The sequence below is a fragment of the Dermacentor albipictus genome, chromosome 6 (assembly GCF_038994185.2).
Source record: "Dermacentor albipictus isolate Rhodes 1998 colony chromosome 6, USDA_Dalb.pri_finalv2, whole genome shotgun sequence".
Taxonomy (NCBI): Eukaryota; Metazoa; Arthropoda; class Arachnida; order Ixodida; family Ixodidae; genus Dermacentor; species Dermacentor albipictus.
Window position 1 is genome coordinate 104,887,823 of NC_091826.1, and position 20,499 is coordinate 104,908,321.

Below are 20,499 nucleotides of genomic sequence, written 5' to 3' on the forward strand. Positions count from 1 at the left end.
CGGTTGTGCAAAGTTTGCATTTGTTGGCGGAGTCGAAGCCCCCCCACACCCCCTCGCCTTTCTTTCCTCCCTTCCTCCCGCGCTGCCGCCCAGCTTTCCTCCATATATGGCGGGCGAGATTCAGCCACCACCGTCAGTTCCCCTTGCGTCCGATCGCCAAATGCGCGATTGGTGCGGGAGCACAACAACGCCCCTCCCTCATCTCTCCTTCCCATCCCTCCACGGCCATTCGCGCGACGGAAGACGACGCGTTTGCTCTCCTCCGCTTTCTTCCTTTGCGCGCGCCAGATTGAGCCGCGATTTCACTTGCACATACAGCAACGACGCTCGGTCATGGTGTTACCGCCCTTATACTTTATCCGGAACATCACATCGACGGCTAAAATGCACCCATAGTGTCCATATAGTTGCTATCGCAATAACAAAAAAATGGCTGTGGCTTAGGTAAGGTTAAGCCCAGGATGCGAAGCATACTAGCCTTTATTTTAGTTGTTGAACCACTGTTTAGCCTGGTGAACTGCTGTTGCTTGGCTATATTTGGTTCGGCTAGACGAAGAAACAACTCATGCATTACTTCTTCGCCTTCAAGAGTGGAACGCGACAGCGTTCCCGTCGACCCGCCAAGGGGTGTAAGACAATGGGCTACAGGGCAGCGACTACGCGCCCCGCATTGGACGCGGTGAGCGTCGAGCAAAGCAGCGTTCGGCGCGGCAACGAAATGTGCGCCTGAGCAAGAGACGCACGCCTTAGAAACAGCGCGTTTCTAAGGCAACACCGCATTCACTAGAGGCGCTTTTGTACCGCTTTGAAGCGTTGTACTCGTGGCTCAGTGGTAGCGTCTCCGTCCCACACTCCGGAGACCCTGGTTCGATTCCCACCCAGCCCGTCTTGCAAGAGTTGAGCCAAAGCCACTTCTCCTCTGTCGTGACGTCACGGTGTCACGTGATTTCATGGTCACCGCCGCGCCTGAGGAGCTGGGTTGAGCCCTCGTAATATGCTTCGCATAAAAATAGAAGCAGCATTGGGAGATGAGGAGAGGGCCGCGGCCTCATAGGAATGCTTCCCTTCACGGTCGAGCCACGCGGAGAATGCCCGATACGGCGGCAAACGGAAACAGCGCTCGCAGGCCTCCACTGAGGGGCGGATCCACTCCTCCAAGCTGGCCACTTGTCCCCGGTACTTTCGTCGGAGGGCTGCATACCTTGGGCACTCCTACAGCAGGTGCCCGATGGTCGACGCAGCCGCCGTTTCGCACGCTGGGCAACCTGTTTGTGTGGGTGGTGGCTCTTGCCCTGTGTTTGCTTTACTTTGCATTTTCCTTCTATGATGGCGCATGCCCACTGCGAAGTATTGACCGAGATTTAGATAGTATTAGGAAGTCGCTCTTAACAGTGAGAGTGGCAAAATCGTAAGGAAGAAATGAATGAAAAATACCGCATGACGAACCTAAGCAAATCTCCCTGAAATAACTATGATTTCTCCGTGGCTGAGCAAACATTCCTGTGGTAGCTTCCAAGCGAGGAGGAAGCTCGTAGAGAAAGAATATTCAGAATGGAAGAAATTTATACCAAGTTGCCTCAACAATGATTGCCAACTGTATTTTTCTTAAAGAAGAAATAGGGTGGCAGAAGAAAACGTTATCTAGAGTCTTATCGTCTCCACAGATTGGGCACATAGGGGACGGCGCCGGACCAGCCCTGTGACAACAAAAGTTTAGTTCTGGTATTCGACAACGTAATCGAGTAAAAATTTCTTCAGGGTTTCTGGTGTGAAAGGAAGTCTTATGTCAAGGGAATAGGAGGTGTCGATATTTTGAAAAAATTTGCTATAGCTCGATTGAAAAAGTCCTGAATAATTCCGTGCCTTCTGAATCTAGCAGTAGCTAGGTAAGCTGATCTAGGAAGTAATGATAGTACCGGGCCATTGAGAGCCACGTTCGGCCACCCAAAGCAATCTAAGTTTTCCCGGAAGACGTCTTCTTTTCTTTGTGCACGCCATGCAGCGTGTAATTACATTCATCGTGGGTGCAATACAGTGCGGGCCTCGTGCACGAGTACTTCATATGCGCGCGACCAACCGGCAGGCAACGGAACTTCCTTCGGCGTATAAAACTAAAGATATGATGGACAGCACTTGTTTTATTGATATAGCAATCATATGGACAGTCCAGGCGCGTTTCTGTCGTCGCCGTCGCCGTGAGGTTCCGTATGAGTGAAATCTGTGAGGGTGAGCCGGCGAACCAAAGCTGGGCGAACAGGTGGTGGTGGTGGTAACAACTTTATTGAGATTCTGCTCAGTTATGTTCCGGCAGGCCCGAGTCCTAGGATGGCCCCTCACGAGGAGCGACCCTTTCGGCCCAGGCAACGAGGGCTTTTTGTGCTTTTTCATCCGGCGTTCTGAGCAGCTCTTCCCACGTCTGTTGTGAGGGAGCTGGCAGGAGCGACCTGGGAGGGGGTAAGCCCTCGCACCCCCAAAGAATGTGATCTTGGGTAGCCAATGTTTGATTTGTGCAATTTTGACATATTGGGTTCCAGTGCCCGTTGGTAATTATGGCTAGCCAATGTGGGCTGGAGAATGATTTAGTTTGGATTCGACGCAGGATCGAGGCTTGCGCTCGCGTGAGGCTTGCGTTTGGAGGCGGGTCGATTCGCCTTTTTTGCTTGTAATAGTTTGTTATTCCGTGGTATGTCGTCGATGCCTCATCCATGGGGTCCGAGTCTGAGGGGCACATCTCCCGGTTGATTAGACCTCGGGCTACCCAGTGCGCCTCCTCATTCCCTTGATTACCCGAATGGGCAGGGACCCATACGAGTTCAACAGTGTTTTCATTATTAAAGTCCCGTAGGACTCGCGCTGCACAGACGCCTATGCTGCCTCTCGAAAAGTTGACTATTGCCCTTTTGGAGTCGCTTATAATAGTTTGCACGGAGGGATTCATGATGGCCAAAGCAATGGCAGTCTCTTCCGCTTCCACGGTGGACGCTGTTTTTATGGTCGCGGCGTTGATACTTCCCTCTCCGGTCACGACGCTCACTACGTAAGTTTGGTGATTTTGCTTTGCCGCATCGACATAAGCGGTGTGCTGGTTGCTTTGGTACCTTTCTTGAAGGGCCTTGGCTCTGGCAGACCGCCTCTTGTCGTGTCTCCCAGAGAGCATGTTCTTGGGTAACGGTTTTATAACCAAACGCCTTTTGACCGCACCGAGTAATGTTGTTCTTCCTGCTGAATTCATAACGGGATTCAGCCCGAGTTTACTTAGAATAACCCTGCCAGTTGCGGTGCGGGAGAGTCGTTCCCGCTGGGCTGTTTTATGGACCTCCACGAGTTCGTCTAGGGTATTGTATATACCTGGATTCAATCTCGCGTGCGCGAGCGAGGAACGCGACCCGGATCCGTGCCCTCTCCTGTGGCGCGTGAAGCAAGGGGGTTCAGGCGAGAGAAGGAAGGGCGTTCTTCTCCGGCGGCTGCCAGGGCAAAGGCAAAGCCACCTGGCAAAGGCCAAGGTGTCTCGATGTCCTCCTCGCCCACCGCTTCGTACAGAGGGAAGACATTGCGGCGTCTACTACAGCGTTGGCCACGTGAATCGCGGACGCCGTAGTAGACGCCTATGGTGGACGCCGTGGGGACGCGTTGCCGGCGCTCATGTGTCTTCAAAGCAATCTGCGACGTGGCCAAAGTGCGCACCCGCGCGGGCCTCATCTTCAAAGTGGTCTGCGATGTTTGCAGAATGCGCGTAGTGGGAGCCGGCAGCTTCGTATGCGCTGTGGTTCCAACGTTTCGTTCGCGTTGAAGCGACAGATGCACGGAGGCCAATTGGTTCGCGGCTGCTGCCGCGATTCATAACTCCAGTGTTTTCGCAGACAGTTTCCGCTGTCATTGAGCGAGATGTGTTCGTGTTCACCTGTGCGCGCCTGACATAGCGCTGGTTAATTTAGTTAAAACACGTTGGCGGGTTAGTTGGTTTGAATCCATGATAGAATTGGTAAGCGCGACTGAACAAGGACGTAGAAAGAAGCAGACACGCTGTCTCTGTGTGTCTGCTTCTTTCTACGTACTGGTTGAGTCGCTCGAACATTCTATCATCATTAATTTAGTTAGTAAGCGAATGTTTACAAGTTGATACGGTTGATTAAGCTACTATCCTTACTTCGTACCTGTATCTGCTAATTTGCTATCGCAATCGGTGCTTCACCTTTTGGGCGGATTTGCGAATTTGCTAAAGCTCACTAATCACATAACTCACCCGATTTTTTACCTATCCGAAATAGTGGGTATGAGCCACTCTTGGAGGCAAATAAACAAACAAACAAATGATGGAGCATGTTTAATTAGGATGTGAATATTCACATTCTAATTCACATCTTCGTTTCACATCTCTTCACATCTGTCATTTTGGGTCCCGCTGGTCTCCTTGATGCCCCTAGATTCACGAATAGCAGGGATAAAGTAAACATGTCCGCAGTAGAGATGAGTAAAAGGCGGATGGGTGTTTGGTGGGATAAAAGTAGGGAGACCACGAACAACAGGCGTAGGAGAACAAAATTCCCAACAATGGTTCAGAAAGTGTCATGCCGCGAAGTTTGGTCTATTAAAAGGTAGGTAAAACATTAAGCAAAATAAGAAAAAGAGCTTGGTGGAGCAATCCACTGCCCGGTTTTAAAAGGGTTACTCATAGCATCCATCCATCCATCCATCCATTTATGTACACTATTATTATTATTATTATTATTATTATTATATTGCGATAGCAGATATATAGAGACTCCAGGAGCATTTCTGCCGTCGGAGCCGCCGTCGCCGTGATGTTCTGCATTAAATCCGAGGGCGATAACATCGTCGCCGCCTGCCGTGGGCTGTCGGTGCGGATGAAAGAGTGCGAGGGTAAGACGACGATGGCGAGTCGTCTCCCGTCGCGCGCAAGGCACAGGGGCAAGGGGAAGGAGGGGGTGTCGTTCTACTGCGGCGGCTGCTGCGTATGGCGAAGCCGCGAGGGCCCTAACTTGAAAGCGGTCTGCGATGAGTACCGCCCAGGGGTGCCGCAGGCTCATAGCTTCGTGGGCGCTATGGACTGGCCGTTCAGTTCGCGCTGAAGGGAGAGGCAGAACGAAGGTCAATCGCTAACTGCTGCTGTCGCGCTCTCTCACTACAGCGTTCTGACGGCGATTTTCCGCGGTCATCTAGGGAGATGTGTTCATAATTGCTTTCGCGCACTTGAATACTTGTTAATTTAATTAGTAGGCGAATGTTTACAAGTTTATGCGGCCTTTAAAACTACCATCCTTACTTTGTATAGCTGTCCGCTACTTGGCTATCGCAAGCTGCGACATTTATTATTATTATTATTATTATTATTATTATTATTATTATTATTATTATTATTATTATTATTATTATTATTATTATTATTATTATTATTATTATTACGGTAATATTGGTCGTGGTGTCCAAGGCGCACTTTTCATCGACGATTCCCTTGAAATAACAAAACCAGACGGCGAAGGGTTTGTTATTTTAAATGCGCAGGTGGTGCTGTACTTGAGGTAGTAGGTACTAGCATCCGAAGCCTAATACCAAAGCATGAAAAAGTTTCTCCCTTCCTCGGTGAAACCAATTCTGACATAGTCGTTATCACCGAAACTTGGCTGCATCTAGATATTTCTGATAATGGATTTTCCCCCCTCGCGATCTTACAATATATACGGGCATGACTGCTTCGACAGGTGACGTGGTGGCGCCATCCTTGAGATTAAAAAGAAATTGAATTATGGGGTTTTACGTGCCAAAACCACTTTCTGATTATGAGGCACGTCGTAGTGGAGGACTCCGGAAATTTCGACCACCGGGGGTACTTTAACGTGCACCTAAATCTAAGCACACGGGTGTTTTCGCATTTCGCCCCCATCGAAATGTGGCCGCCGTGGCCACATTTGACCTCGTGTTCAGCAGCCCAACACCATAGCCACTGAGCAACCACGGTGGGTCATCCTTGCGATAAAAAAATTATTACATCTGATTACGTTAATTCAGACACAAATCTCGAGATCATTTGCGACACCTGTCTAAGCCGTTCAACGAAAGCACTCGTTGGTGCCTATTATCATCCTACTGATTGATATCAAACCTTTGTCACCGACCTACGCACAAGTATTGGTGATACAATTAAGGCCTACCCCACGGATGTAATCTACCGTTTGAGGAATGTTAATTTTCTGCACATCGACTGGGCAAAGCTAACCGCTATACCTGACGAATGTCATATGAATTCATTACTTTAACCCCACACTTCAACTTCTCCCAGATTGTCAAGCAGCCCGCTCGCGGTCCAAACACCTTTGATTTAGTACTGTCACAACCAACCAGGCAAGAGTTAAGCAAATAACATAATTAGATGGTTTTAGCGACCATAATCTACTCCAATTAACCATTAATATTCCGTTACCACATACAGGCATGGTAAAATAAAAACAATTCAAAACTATAACAAAGGGGACTGTACTACCATTAATGCTGACCTAGAATTCTTTTTCACCAATGCGTTTCTTTCTTTTACAAAATAACGGCCGAGGAAAACTGGGTACTATTTCGAGACAAATTACGTTCATTAGTAAACCAGCACACCCTAGTAATAAAAATATCCAATGATAAATCAAACCCTTGGTTCACCAATTTCCTTCGACGACTTCGAAGAAATAATAAAAGAAAGCGCATGCAAAAGTGCTAAACGATTGGATACCCCATCGGCCTGGGAAGAATACAATCAGTGTTTAAGAAAATAGAACTCTGCCTTATGCCCTGCTAAAGATAAATATTTTTTCAGATGAACTTCCACCTCTGCTCATATCTATTCCTAAAAAGTTTTGGCAGATCAGCTCTCCGAACTGCGACACTAATCACATTTCCTTACATGGTAGCGACCACGTGACGCTTCCATACAATGAGTTTCTTTTACAGAAGATCACTTCACCCTCCCTGATGTTCCCAATTTGGACTATCAGTACATGACGCCCATCTACATTACTATCTACGGCATTCTATCTCTTGTGAACAATCTTAACTAATTCTTGTGGCACCGATGAGATTAATTCCGAAAGTCAAAAGAACAACACCGTTATGACTTGTGGCAAAATATTGTATCACATCCACAGACAGTGTCTATCTTCAGGAGAGCTCCCGTCAGATTGGAAGACTGTGAGAGTAGTTCCCATATTCAAAAAGATGACAGATATTCACCAAATAACTACCGGCCAATCTCACTAACATGTATTTGTCGTAAAATGTTCGACCATATATCTGCCTCTCACGTGCACAACCATCTGTAATCAAACCACTTTTTTTTTCCAGAATCCGCACGGGTTCAGGAAAAGGTTGTCATGTGAGACACAGCTTGTAGAATTCGCAACTGATCTGCATTTTGACATTCATAGCATCCTCCTCGACTTTTCCAATGCATTTGATCACGCAGCCCATTGCCGCCTGATTTCAAAGTTAAATGCAATAAGATTAGATTCACTGACACTATGTTGGCTTCGCTACTTTCTTTCTTATTGTCGACAGTTTACAATCGTTAACAATCTTTCTTGACCCCTTTCCTATATCACTTCCGGCGTACCACAATGTAGCGTTCTTGGGCCGCTACTATTTTTAATATACATTAGCGATCTTCCTAATAACTTAGTATCCCGAATGCGAATGTTCGGAGACGACTGCATTATTTACCGCCGTATAATGAGCCCCGATAACCACCTCCTCCTTCAAAACGACCTTGGGTTTATTTTAGATTCGTGTAGCACTTGGTTAATGATTCTGAATTCATGTGAACGCAAAGTAATGTATTTCACTCGTAAGCACTCGATCTCTAATTTCCCATGTCACATAAATAATAACCCAATTATTCCAGCTACTTCATACAAGTACTTATTCATTAATCTTGTACCAAGGCTTTTCTGGACCTATCACGTTACCGCTATATGTGCTTATGCTTATAATAATACCTGCAACTCAAGCGCCTCAAAAATAAAACTTGATATTTCACTTCCACCCTAAGTACTCGACATGATTTTGCACTCTTTTCATTTCTTCGCAGATACGTTCATGCAGCTAGAAAATCTTCCTTACGGCTTTAAGTCGCACCTTGTACATCCCGCAGATTACATAATGACCTCAGCTCCAAGCGTGCCTACGGTAACACCTACGCATTCAATTGGTTGGCGCTTCCTCGTGCCATTCGGTTATGGAACGCTCTTCCTGGTTCCATCGTCTCCGAAACGAATCGTGATAAATTCCGCCAGCCCACGAGTATATGTTCCACTGCCTAACTTCAGCAAAATGCATCTCTTTTTGTTTTCTAGTTATATGCGTTCTGTTTGCTCTTTCATTGATGAGTTCATTATTTTGCTTATTAGTCTTGTATTTTTATCCTATGGCATTGGAATGGCTACTTTTCTACATTGTTTATTGAAAGAACTGCATCTTTTTTCATTTCTCTAATATGTACGTTACCGTCTGATATTACTTTTGTGCAATGCTCTAATGTTTGTATAAAATGCTGTGTCCCTGCAGTGGCGTCTGCGTCAGCAGGCGTTTGGTGTGTATCGACACCTCGTAGCCAAGCACAAGAGGGTTGGAAACTCCCGCGTGTAGCCTTGCGCGGCTTAGCCGCGCCTGGGGAAAGGGGTATCCTCGTGGTTGAGCCGATGCCAGGTGTTTGGACCTTTAAGGCTCCTCGGCGGAGGCAGCACACCTCTCTGGCCTCTGCCTCACACAGACGGCACCTCCAGACTGACCCGCCTGGTGGAAATCGGCAGTCACCTTTTCCTGTCCTCCTCTCCAATCTTTCTTTCTCGCCTTTTTATTTTTCCTGTCTTCTTTTTGCTTCTCATCGCTTTCAAGCTTTCCGGCGGCAAGGGTTAACCTTGTGTGGCTAACCAGTCTTGATTATGCTGTATTTGGTTATAGCAGCGATGTACAGCTTGCGTTGGCAGGGCTTCTCTTGCAGGAACCTCTGTCCCGTCCCCGCGTTGGGCTCATTGGTGGGTGGTTGGCATCGCTGCCGAAAACCCCACTATGTTAACGGACAGCGCTTTCCCCACATCTTCTGATCCCCCTAATAAACGAGGGCGCACCGAAGATGTCTTCCAGTTTTTTTTGGACGCTAAATACAGAATTTTCCTCGATTTCCTGCGATCCATTCTAAAAAACCAGACAAACCAGTAAGAACAATTTCATCTTGTCTTGTCTCAAGGCCTCTGAAAGAAGTTTTTGGTCCAGGGTACGAAGCATCGTGGACGGCAAGTGGGGATCTCCTTTTGGAGCTACGCGGTCAGAAAGTATGCAAAACTGCCTAATCTAATTTCATTTGGAGACTTCCAAGTAACAGTAAACCCGTACCGTACTATGAACACCATCCGCGGCGTTGTCTCAGATGATGATTTGTTGGAGCTAACTGAGGCAGAACTCTTGGAGGGTTTCAGTGAGCAGAATGTCGTAAACGTTAAACGGATTACGATGAGGCGTGACGGTAAAAAAATCCTGGCTAAGTACCTGATGCTCGCTTTCGGATCAAGTGTCCTGCTCGAGTCCATCGAGGCGGGTATGTCAAACTTCGCGCTAGGCCATACGTGCGGAATTCTCTCAGATGCTTCAAGTGCCAAAGGTTCGGCCACAGATCGCAGAACTTTCGAGACCGGCTGACTTGTACCAAGTATAGTGACCAAGGGAATACCTTGGAAGACCAGGCCGACGCCTTTGGCATACACTTCGAGCGTGCATCAAGCTCCATAAGCTACTCAGAATCATTCCTTAAATACAAGCAAGTAGTAGAACTTAAGCCAATCAACAGTACATGCAGACCAAATCTACCGTACAACTGTACCTTTAATATTGCCGAGCTTAGAGCTACCTTGAGAGTATGTATGAGCTCTACTCCGGAAGTTGACAGAATCATGTATGACATGATTAAAAACCTACACACCGACACACATAAGGCACTTCTGACACTATGTTTTCAACGTACAACATGGGGCGGCGACAGAAGGTGTCTGATGGGCGTGTACAAAAGTCTCAGACCTATACGCTGAGACTATGGTGCCATAGCGTATCAATCTGCCAGTCCAAGCGCCTTGAATATGTTTGACCCTGTGCTCCACCTAGGCATCCGTTTGGCGGTAGGGGCCTTCAGGACAAGTCCTGTAGAGAGTCTCTACGTTGAAGCTAATGAGTGGTCGCTTCATCTTCAAAGGTCGTACTCCAGTTTCATGTACTTTCTGAAAGTTAACGCAAACCGCGACCATCCCTCTTATGTTGATAAATGCCGTGACATCTGCAACGCTGTTTAATAACCAACAAGTAGCTATTCTCTCTGCGCGTAAGAAAGCTTTCTGAGTAAATGGGAGTTCCATTGCTTGTGCATAACCTGATGGCCCCAGCGAAGCCATTGTAGCCGTGGCACTGGCAGCTCGTAGAATGCGATACACGTTCGTAGAGGTGACAAAACACGCCCCAGTGACACATACTCGAATACATTTCATAGAATTACAGTCGAAGTACTCGTGCATAGAGTTTTACTCTGGCGCTTCTAAGTCCCATGCCGGCGTTTTTTACGCAACAGTCGGACCATCCTTCTCTAAATCCCACTGGCAGCGCTTTTGAGACGCTGAAACAAATAAGCTCCACGTAATCAAACCATGGTTGGGTTCCCGGCCTTCCACAGCGAAAACACGACGAAAAGATGTCCTATTCTGAGACGACAGAATAGGACACACATGTGGCACTCAAGGATTACATACTGCTTACGTAAATATCCTGTAAAACATCTACAGAGATTCCACAGGTACCTTAATTCTGCACAAGAAAAGTAGGAAGATACCTCTAAAGAAAGGGGGTCAGACAAGGAGACACAATCTCTCTAATATGCTAGCTATTCACTGCGTGCTTGGCAGCAGGACACGTACCTCAACCGAAAAACTCCTAGCCTTGGGACTGCAGAACACGTTCGTAGAACTAAGGGAAGCACAACTCACGGCCCAATTGTGCAGACTACAGCAGACAGCCACAGCCCGAGCTCTCCTCCAGAGACTCGGCTACGTTGAGCGGACACGGGAAATCTCGAGGACCGAAGCTCGAGGACACAAGGTCGTATGGGTACCGGGACACACGGGGGTGGCAGGGAACCAAGAGGCGGACAGGGTATCTTGAGAGACCACTAATCACCGAGCGTCCAACGTCGACAGCCTTCAGGAACCCACACCTGTCCCCGAGAGTACTCGGCCATGTTAGACAATTACAGAGGCAGCAGGAAGCGGTACCCCGCCGCATGCACAAGTCCCTTAGCAGGGAAGAAGTTGTCACATGGAGACAACTAAAAACAGGGTCGTACCCTAACCTTAATGTGCTAAGTAAAATGCGCCCCACGTTATATAAGGACAAATGTCCATGGTGCAATGGGAAACCCACATTGTACCAGAGAACATGGCCATGTCAACAAACTGACGTAGTCCCAATGATATCGCACCCAAGAGCGGAGCAATAGGAGAAACTGCTGTCCAGCGACCGCTGCCAAGACCAACTAGGTCTAGTGCAGCGTGCACGACGGACAGCAGAGGCCAGCGGAGCCCTGGACTGAGGGCAGCAGACCATTGCGATAGAGAACGGACGAAGCAGCAGGTGAAGACCTCCGGGGAAGACAGAAGGAGGAAGTCTACCCTGAAGAATCCGTTCCAGCCGCAGAAAAACAATTACTAGAGCTCAGTAAATTTTCACTCACACACTCACTCAAGCTATCAAACTGGTAAGGCTTAGGAGTAAGGATCGACGGCGATTATCTCAGCAACCTTCGGTTTGCCGATGACATTGTTCGATTCAGCAATATTGCAGACGAGTTACAACAAATGAGTGACGACCTTAACAGAGACAGTGCAAGAGTGAGGTTGAAGATTAGTATGCAGAAGACAAAGATAATGATAAATAGCCGGGCAAGGGAACAAGAGTTCAGGATCGCCAGTATATAGGTGAAGGGGTACGTTTACCTAAGTGAATTAATCACAGGTAACCCTCATCATGAGAAGGAAATTCATAGAAGAATAAAAATGGGTTGGATTGCATACGGCAGATATTGTCAGCTTCTGACTGGAAGCTTACCATTATCATTCAGAAGGAAGGTGTACAATCAGTGCATTTAACCGGTGCTGACATATGGGGCAGAGACTTGGAGACTGACAAAGAAGCTTGAGGACAAATTAGCCACCGCGCAAAGAGCGATGGAACGAAGAATGCTAGGGATAACGTTACGAGACAGAAAGGGAGCGGTTTGTGTCAGAGAGCAAACGGGTATAGCTGATATTCTAATTGACATTAAGAGAAAAAAATGGAGCTGGGCAGGTCATATAATGCGCATGTTAGATAACCGTTGGACTATTAGGGTTATAGAATGGGTACCAAGAGAAGGGAAGCGCAGTCGAGGACGGCAGAAGACTAGGTGGGGCGATGAAATTAGGAAATTTGCAGCTGCTAGTTTGAATCGGTTGACGCAGGACAAGGCCGGGTAATTCAGATCGCAGGGAAAGGCCTTCGCTCTGCAGTGGACGTAAAACAGTAGCTGCTGCTGCTGATGATGGTGATGGTACTCAATGTTTTTTACTGATTGGGGATGAACCACCAACCTGTGGTAAATGCAGTGAGCGGTTGACCGTGCTCCACGTCCTCCTGGAGTGTCGGGAAGCCGAAGCAGAAACAAATAAGCATTTCCATCTGGCACAGCTATATGATGTCCCCTTGCATCCTACTATGTTTCTTGGTGAAGAACTACTCTTTAATACCAAATCAGTCCTAGGTTTTTTTCCGTGACGTTGTACTTAAATTTTATCAGCCCAAGGAATTCGTAGTGCATCCTGTCGCCAGAGGATGCTGCTGCGATAGTAGTGTTCTGTATAGAACGCGATTCCAGGCTCTTGCTCCGCAAGGGCTTTAGCTGTCAAGGCAGCTGTGCTTCTTATAACTTCATACCACGGATATATTTAGTATACGTATTACCCTTAATTCTAGAATGTATCTGTCGTATTCATAGTATGCGTCATCAGTCATTTCCATAACCTTATTACATATACATTTTACGCACTTTACAGAGATTGTTTTAAAAGCCCTTTTACAGCCATATCACGCCTACCTCTCGCAATTCACAGTTACATTGCCAACTCATTAACACTAGCCGGGCGCTCTTTGGCCATGGGAGTGGGCACGGGAGAGCAGCTACCATGCGGTCGCTGCTAAGCTCTCCTTTCTGCTTTCTTGTGCAGATTGCTGTTTTCGGCTCATCGTCGTCACCGTCTAGCACGTGTGCTACGTCTACATCTCAATCGAATTTCCTGCTGGATCCACCGCCACAAGCAGCTGACAACAGCCTTGATTATCTGAGCATCGAAGACGTCATCATCTTCACGCCGGTATCAAGCGGGACACGGACACTGCCGCCAGCGGCAGCACTGCAGCGCTCAGATTTAAGCAACTGGCATCAGCAAGGCGCTTCCAGTGGGCACGGGAGAGCAGCTACCATGCGGTCGCTGCTAAGCTCTCCTTTCTGCTTTCTTGTGCAGGTTAGTCAGTCCGAATCGCTTTTTTGTAAACGTACAAACAATGTTGGTTTGCTGCTCTTCCCTTGCCCACAAGTGCTGGCTGCCACTCTGAGTGATTGTGTCTCTGTTGCTATGTTGCTCTTACTTTCCGGGGATGTAGAATTAAACCCTGGTCCCCATACTGAAGCTCAACATAAGCACAATGAAGTTATGGCGGCCATAGCTGCTTTGTCGTTAAAATTTGACACGCGACATGCCGAGATGATGAATGCCATAGCTGAACTAAAGGCTAACCAAGAAAACCTTACTGAGACCGTTTCAGACCTTTCCAATAGAGTGACTGCGGTGGAAGCTGCGGTTGAGTCTTTTGAAAATATGCCTTCAGTAAGTGATATTACTACTGCAGTCCACGAGGCAGTTTCAAATGAAAGCGCTTCGCTCGCGTCAAGACTAGACTTTCTGGAGGACCATTCAAGACGCGACAACTTGATCTTCTATGGTATCTCAGACAACGTATCAGAAACGTGGGCTCAATCAGAAGCCCAGATCCATAACTTTCTTAGAAACTGTCTCAACATGACTCCCTCGGAAGTCGCTATCCATAGGGCTCATAGGCTAGGCACATACGTTGTCGGCAAGACGCGGCCTGTTATAGCTAAGTTTGTGTCTTCCAAAATGAGAGACCATATACTCTCGCAAAAAGCGAAGTTTAAAGCCGATGGTATTTCAGTCGGCGAAGACTTTTGCAAAGCCACTCGTCAATCACGGAAAGCACTAAATGACTTTGGCAAGGCCAGCGGCCAGTCTTTTTCTTTGCGACATAACAAACTAATCATAGGTAAAAAAATGTTACGTTTATTGCGCAGCTACAGATGAAGTATGCGAGATCGGATCAGCTAGGAGCGCGATTACCCCAACAAACAACAAAGCATCCGGTCCACAATCTTCACATTTGGGTGCAGCATAGCTATCTCGTGTTCCAAAGCAAGCAAACTCCTTATCACTTCTTTTTACAAATGTCCGAAGTATCGCCAACAAACGCACATCACTGTCATCACATATCGACGCATGCTCAGCTGATATAGTTGTGCTCACCGAAACATGGCTTTCAGCAAAAATTAAAGATAGTGAAATACTAGACTGTCAAAAAACATATAACTTTTACAGGTACGATCGTGATTTCCGTACGGGCGGAGGTGTACTGATTGCCGTGAGTTCTGCTATCCCTTCCTTCACTATCCCCACTGACTCACCATTAGAAATAGTTTGCACTCGTGTTGGTTTTCCCACTGGCGACCTCATCTTTTGCGCGTGTTATAGGTCCCCATCCTCCACTACCAATTTCTGCACTGACCTTCATGACGTCCTTAACAAATTAGTTGTTCGATACCCAAAATCACATTTGTTCTTACTAGGTGACTTCAATTTTCCAAACATAGTGTGGCAAAATGGTGTTCCCTCCCTTAAGCAGTCATCTTGCGAGTGCACCCATTTTTTGGACATTTGTGCTGATTTTAATCTAACCCAGCTGATTCATGAACCCACACGCACTACCAGCACTTCGTCTAATACTTTAGACCTCTTTTTTACAACAGCTCCAGATTTGGTTTCTCCTCCAACATACCTTACAGGAATAAGTGACCACTCGCTTCTCCACTTAACACTTAAGAAGAAAGTTCGCTCGAAGAAAACAGTTAAAACTATATGTGATTACCATGCCGCCGATACCACATCCATTTTAAATGAGCTAGAATCATTCATTACTGACTACACAGTCAACTTTTTTGAACGTACCGTTGAAGAGAACTGGTCATTGTACAAGAACAAACTGCTAACACTAATGGATCGCTATGTACCTAAAAGAAAGATTGTTTCGAGTCCTTCCTCGCCATGGTTTACTGGAATTCTGCGCCGTCTGCGCAACAAAACGAAACGTATTTTTCGTCGCGCCAAAGCATCTAATCTTCCCGAACGCTGGGCAGCATATCATTGCATTCACGCAGAATATAGTATCGCTATTACAAATGCAAAAAAGATTTTTTTCGATAACACCCTCCCATCACTTTTGCAGTCTAATCCACGTAAATTCTGGAATATTGTTGGTGGCAAAGAAAGCAAAACAATCCAACTAGCCCGTTCTGACAATGTCGCGATCCCTCCGGACCAGTGCTGTTCCGTTTTGAATGATGTATTTGCTTCTGTCTTTCACAAATGTGCTCCTGCCACTCTACCGTCGGTAACTAAATCCTCCTATTTACCAATGAACTCCATTTATATAGATTGGGTCGGCATACAAAAGTTGATTGACAACCTGAAAATATCTTCTTCATCAGGTGAAGACTCAATTAACTGTAAAATGCTTAAAATTACTGAACCATATTCTTCCATTATGCTTTCGATGCTCTTTTCCCAGTCTCTAGGTTCCTCAGTTCTTCCAAGCGATTGGAGGGTTGGCAAGGTTGTTCCGGTCCCTAAATCAGGTAACACTCATTCCCCCGATAACTATCGTCCTATATCACTGACAAGTTTACCATGCAAAATATTGGAGCATATTATACATTCTCATCTGATTGATTTCCTTGAGTCTAATTCCTTCTTTTCGACTGAACAACACGGTTTCAGGAAAACATTTTCATGTGAAACACAACTCATATGTTTTACTAATGACCTATTTACCCATACTGATATGGGCTTCGATGTAGACTGCGTGTTTTTGGACTATGCAAAAGCTTTCGACACTGTTTCACATGATCTTCTCATTCTTAAACTTAGCATGCTTAACATTGACCCTAATGTACTAAACTGGATTAAAAGCTTTCTGTCTAATCGAACTCAGTACGTTTCAGCAAATGAATTTTCATCCTCTCGCACTGCCGTAACATCGTGTGTACCACAGGGATCGGTACTGGGACCCCTCCTTTTCCTCATTTACATAAACGACCTTCCTAAATGCATTTCTCATTCATCTATCAGGCTTTTCGCAGATGACTGCGTCATTTATCGCAAAATAACTAACCACACTGATACTGATAGGCTTCAAGACGATCTTAGAAGCATATCCAACTGGTGCGATAAATGGCTCATGCGACTAAACGTTAATAAATGTAAAACAATGCATGTATCAAGCCGCACTAACACTGACAATACGCGTGTTTACTTACTTCACGATACTTCTCTTGAATCCGTCAACTCGTACAAATACCTAGGTGCCCATATTTCACGTAACTTATCATGGCATACGCACATCAAACACGTCACTAATAACGCTAACCGGGTTCTTGGATACTTGCGTCGAAATTTCTCTGCTGCGCCTATGCCGTTAAAGCTTACCCTCTACAAAACATTAGTGCGACCAAAGCTAGAATATGCATCCACCGTATGGGATCCCCATCAACTCACACTGATAAACACTCTAGAATCCATCCAGAATCGCGCAGCACGTTTTATCTTATCTAACTATTCCCGTTACGCCAGCATTACTTCCATGAAAAACACACTTACATTGCGCCGTAAATGTTTTAGACTGTGTCTTTTCCACAGGCTGTATCACCACAACCCACTATTAAAGGATCATCTTATTACTCGCCCTTCATACATTTCATCCCGTTTCGATCACATGTTTAAAGTTGGTGTTCCATATTTTAGAACAAAGATGTGTCATGGTTCTTTTATTCCTAAAACCAGCGCTGACTGGAACGACCTTCCTCCCTCCATCGCTGCCATTTCTGACGTTGGCAACTTCAAAACTGCTGTATTTTCTGCCGTTTTGTAATACCTATTATTGTATAATGATGTACTTTTTTTGTTCACTTACCACTCCTTTCTGTAATGCCTTCGGGCCAGGAAAGTATCCGAAATAAATAAATAAATAAATAAATAAATACTCGGCCCTTGCACCACAAAACCTCATATATCATCATCATAAAATGTGTATACATTTTATACCACCTATTATTCGTATATGTATACAGTCTAGCCCGGTTATAACGAAGCCACCTATAGCGAAATAGCGGTTATAACGAAGGGATTTCAATTTCCCATTCCCATGTTTGCATTTTTTTTCATAGTCCACATATTACGAAATAGCGGATATAGCGAAGTGATTTCCGATTCCCGCCGGCTTCGTTATAACCGGGCTAGATTGTATTATGTTTTGTTATATACCTCTTATAAATACTCTTTTAGTCCTTCTATGATGGCCCCCTTACCATTACAGGCCTTACCCCTTAGAGGCCTGTAGGAAAATTAAAAATAAATAAATAAATAAATAAATAAATTACAGGCCTTGAGCAACGGAGATGGGTAGAATAGTGTGGCTTACACTTTTGCCGATATATTTTGTCGGTTGAAGTGATGGTATATGCTTAAGGCCTGAAATTCAGGCTAGCAGTACTTAATAAATAAATAAAAATAAATAAATATGCGATAAAAACACATGGTACTTCTAGAAGCTCTGTCAGTGTTTTGCTGTTGACAGGCAGCTTAAAGGGCGAGGAGGTGCGTCGGATGTGACGGGTGCGGCCATCGTCTATCATTTTTCTTTCTGCGGCTATTCATGATTTTGGTCCGCGTGCAGCGTCAATGCTTCATTGGTTGCATGTTTGAGGGCACTAATGTCGTTGCGCGTAAGCTTGTAGTCATGTTGTGCTTTTTCATATCTCGGGCGCTTTCTTTGCAGCGCGCTATGATCCCAGAAAAAAAAGATATATTTAGATATTTCTAAATGGGCTCTACAACTTCTACATTGAAGATTTTGCATTTGTGTCAGTGCTTTAAATGTTCGCTAATTAGCAATTGTGATGTAATTGCCTCAACCCATAGCAAAAAAAAATATCTTGAATTCCTCAAGAGGACAGCGAACAATACTGGTGGCGTTCTCGCAACTCGCCCGTGGATTTTCTAAGGTTTGTCCTCACATGGCTGATACACCCTATATGCATTTGCGTGCAAAAGAAAAGCAAAAATGCACATAAAAAGCTTTGTGTGCCGAAACTATGATCTGATTATGAGGCACGCAATAATAATAGGGATCAGAGCCCCCCTTAGTGCATGAGCGTTATTGCATTTACCCCATAAGCCCTATAAGATATGGCCGCCGCGGCTGGAATCGAAGCGCAAGGCCACTGGGGTACTGCGGTGGGTGAGCAGCCCGCTCTGTTTGTTTAATGGTTGCTAACAAGCAGAAAATTAAAACAAGCTACCGCTGCTGCTAGGAGAACCTGTTCAGTACGACAACTCGGTGTAGAGTTGCGTCTGGCGTCGAAGTTGTTTCGCCGGATTCGACGCTGCCGCGAATTCGTTTTCAGCGCGCTTTCTCTAGATGATGATAGTGACTGAGTGCGGTAGGATTTAGTAGTGGCTGGGTTTGCTTTAGGTAGGTTTTACCAGAGCAGCGAGAGCGTTGCGAAGGTGGGCAGCACTTCTTCTTTATTCTATGGGCAGCAGTCGGGGCAGTGATCGGGGTCGGTCTACGCACGGTCGGTCGTGATCGGGGCAGTGGAACTTGAACGTCGCGCCAGATTGCTGCGTCGCGTTGCTATCGCTGCTGCGCAAGAAATCAGCGGCTGCGTTACCGCCTCCGCATGAAGCGTCAGCGATATTGCGCGCACCGGTGTGTGTAAACTGGAACGTGCTGCCGAGCTGCCAGGGGCCGCTCTGAATATCCGGCTGGGTGTGTTGGCGAGACGGCGATAACAACAAAATCCCGCTCTGCTAGTCTACAAGCGCACGCAGGATGTCCCACCAAACCGGAATACAAGGTAAAGCGACCGCTTTCGTAGCCGCTGAAATGAACCGGGCCCAGCCGGCGCGTAGCGGCTGCACAAAAGACTGTTTTGTATCGCTTATTACGTTGCGATTCAACGCTTAGGTGTCCTTGACTTCCCCGGGACAGTGAATACGGTGGCAAAGCTGCATATATAAACTTGCGAGTGCTGATTTGACGTGCACTGTGCAATCAACGGCACTGTCGTCATATCAGCACCCAGTAGCGTATTTGGGCTTGTTTCGGTAGCTGTTATGATTGTGAGGTTTCGCAGATGTGTCGCCAGCACGTCACATCCTCTGCTTGTGACTCCAATCTACGATTACGGGTGCTCCCCTGATCACCGTAGCTGTGATCGTTAGAAACGTGACAAGTTTATTTTATCCCGTTTCAGCGAACGCCGAACTGAAGCAGTTTTTTGGCAAGTGCCGCGATGGCAGCGTCCGCGTCTTCAAAGTCTCAATTGTCGACGGCAAGTATCGTGATTTGCTCATACAAATTGCAGTGGCCGGAAATTATTGGATAAACTTCCGCGCCGTCTGTTGTTTCTTTCCGTGAGCGCCAGCTTTAATGTCACTTCTTTTACAGAGGAATTAACGCTGCTTGATCAGAAGCCGCCGAAGGACAACTGGGAGCGAGGTAAGGCCACACACTATATTTAAATAGTACACAAGCGATCGCTAGGGTATCGAGGAATAAATGGTGGTGTTTTACCTTCCAAATTTTCTTTCCCTCTTCGGGCCTGATTTCTTTTGTCTGCTACTTTACAGCACTGCACTGCAAAGTCACTTACTGCCATCACACTTCTGCTGAGGTAGTGAAAAATGATATTTGAGTATATCACAGCTTGGTTCAACGGACGTGGTCTGTCCACAAATGCAGTATAATTGACCAGCAAGGTGATCGTATTGCCACTCATACCACTTTCTTAGCTTGATAGTGTCTGACATCATCACACCGAGAATACAGTGGGTAAAAACAAGCGTAACAAACCTGCCTCAACATTAGCCACTGTGGTGAACAACTGCTGCAAAATTGGGAACTTGAAGGTTTTCATCTCCTGCAACATCTCAATGTCATCGACAAGCTCTGTCAACATTGGTCTCAATGGCGTGGGATCAAATCCCGGCCTTGGTGAAGGCAAAAATGCAAAAATGCCCTTATACTGTA

The 20,499-nt window shown here is 46.3% G+C and overlaps 1 protein-coding gene across 1 annotated transcript in view; it reads left to right on the top strand.

Moving 5' to 3' along the window:
- The first annotated feature begins 18,966 nt into the window (after positions 1 to 18,966).
- Positions 18,967 to 20,499, top strand: part of twf (twinfilin actin binding protein) — a 40,944-nt gene continuing 39,411 nt past the window's right edge. Inside the window, exons 1-3 of the mRNA XM_070541205.1 lie at positions 18,967 to 19,324; positions 19,724 to 19,801; positions 19,918 to 19,968. Of these exons, the coding sequence (XP_070397306.1) occupies positions 19,300 to 19,324; positions 19,724 to 19,801; positions 19,918 to 19,968 (154 nt within the window). The 5' untranslated portion in view covers positions 18,967 to 19,299. The remainder of the gene's footprint in view (positions 19,325 to 19,723; positions 19,802 to 19,917; positions 19,969 to 20,499) is intronic.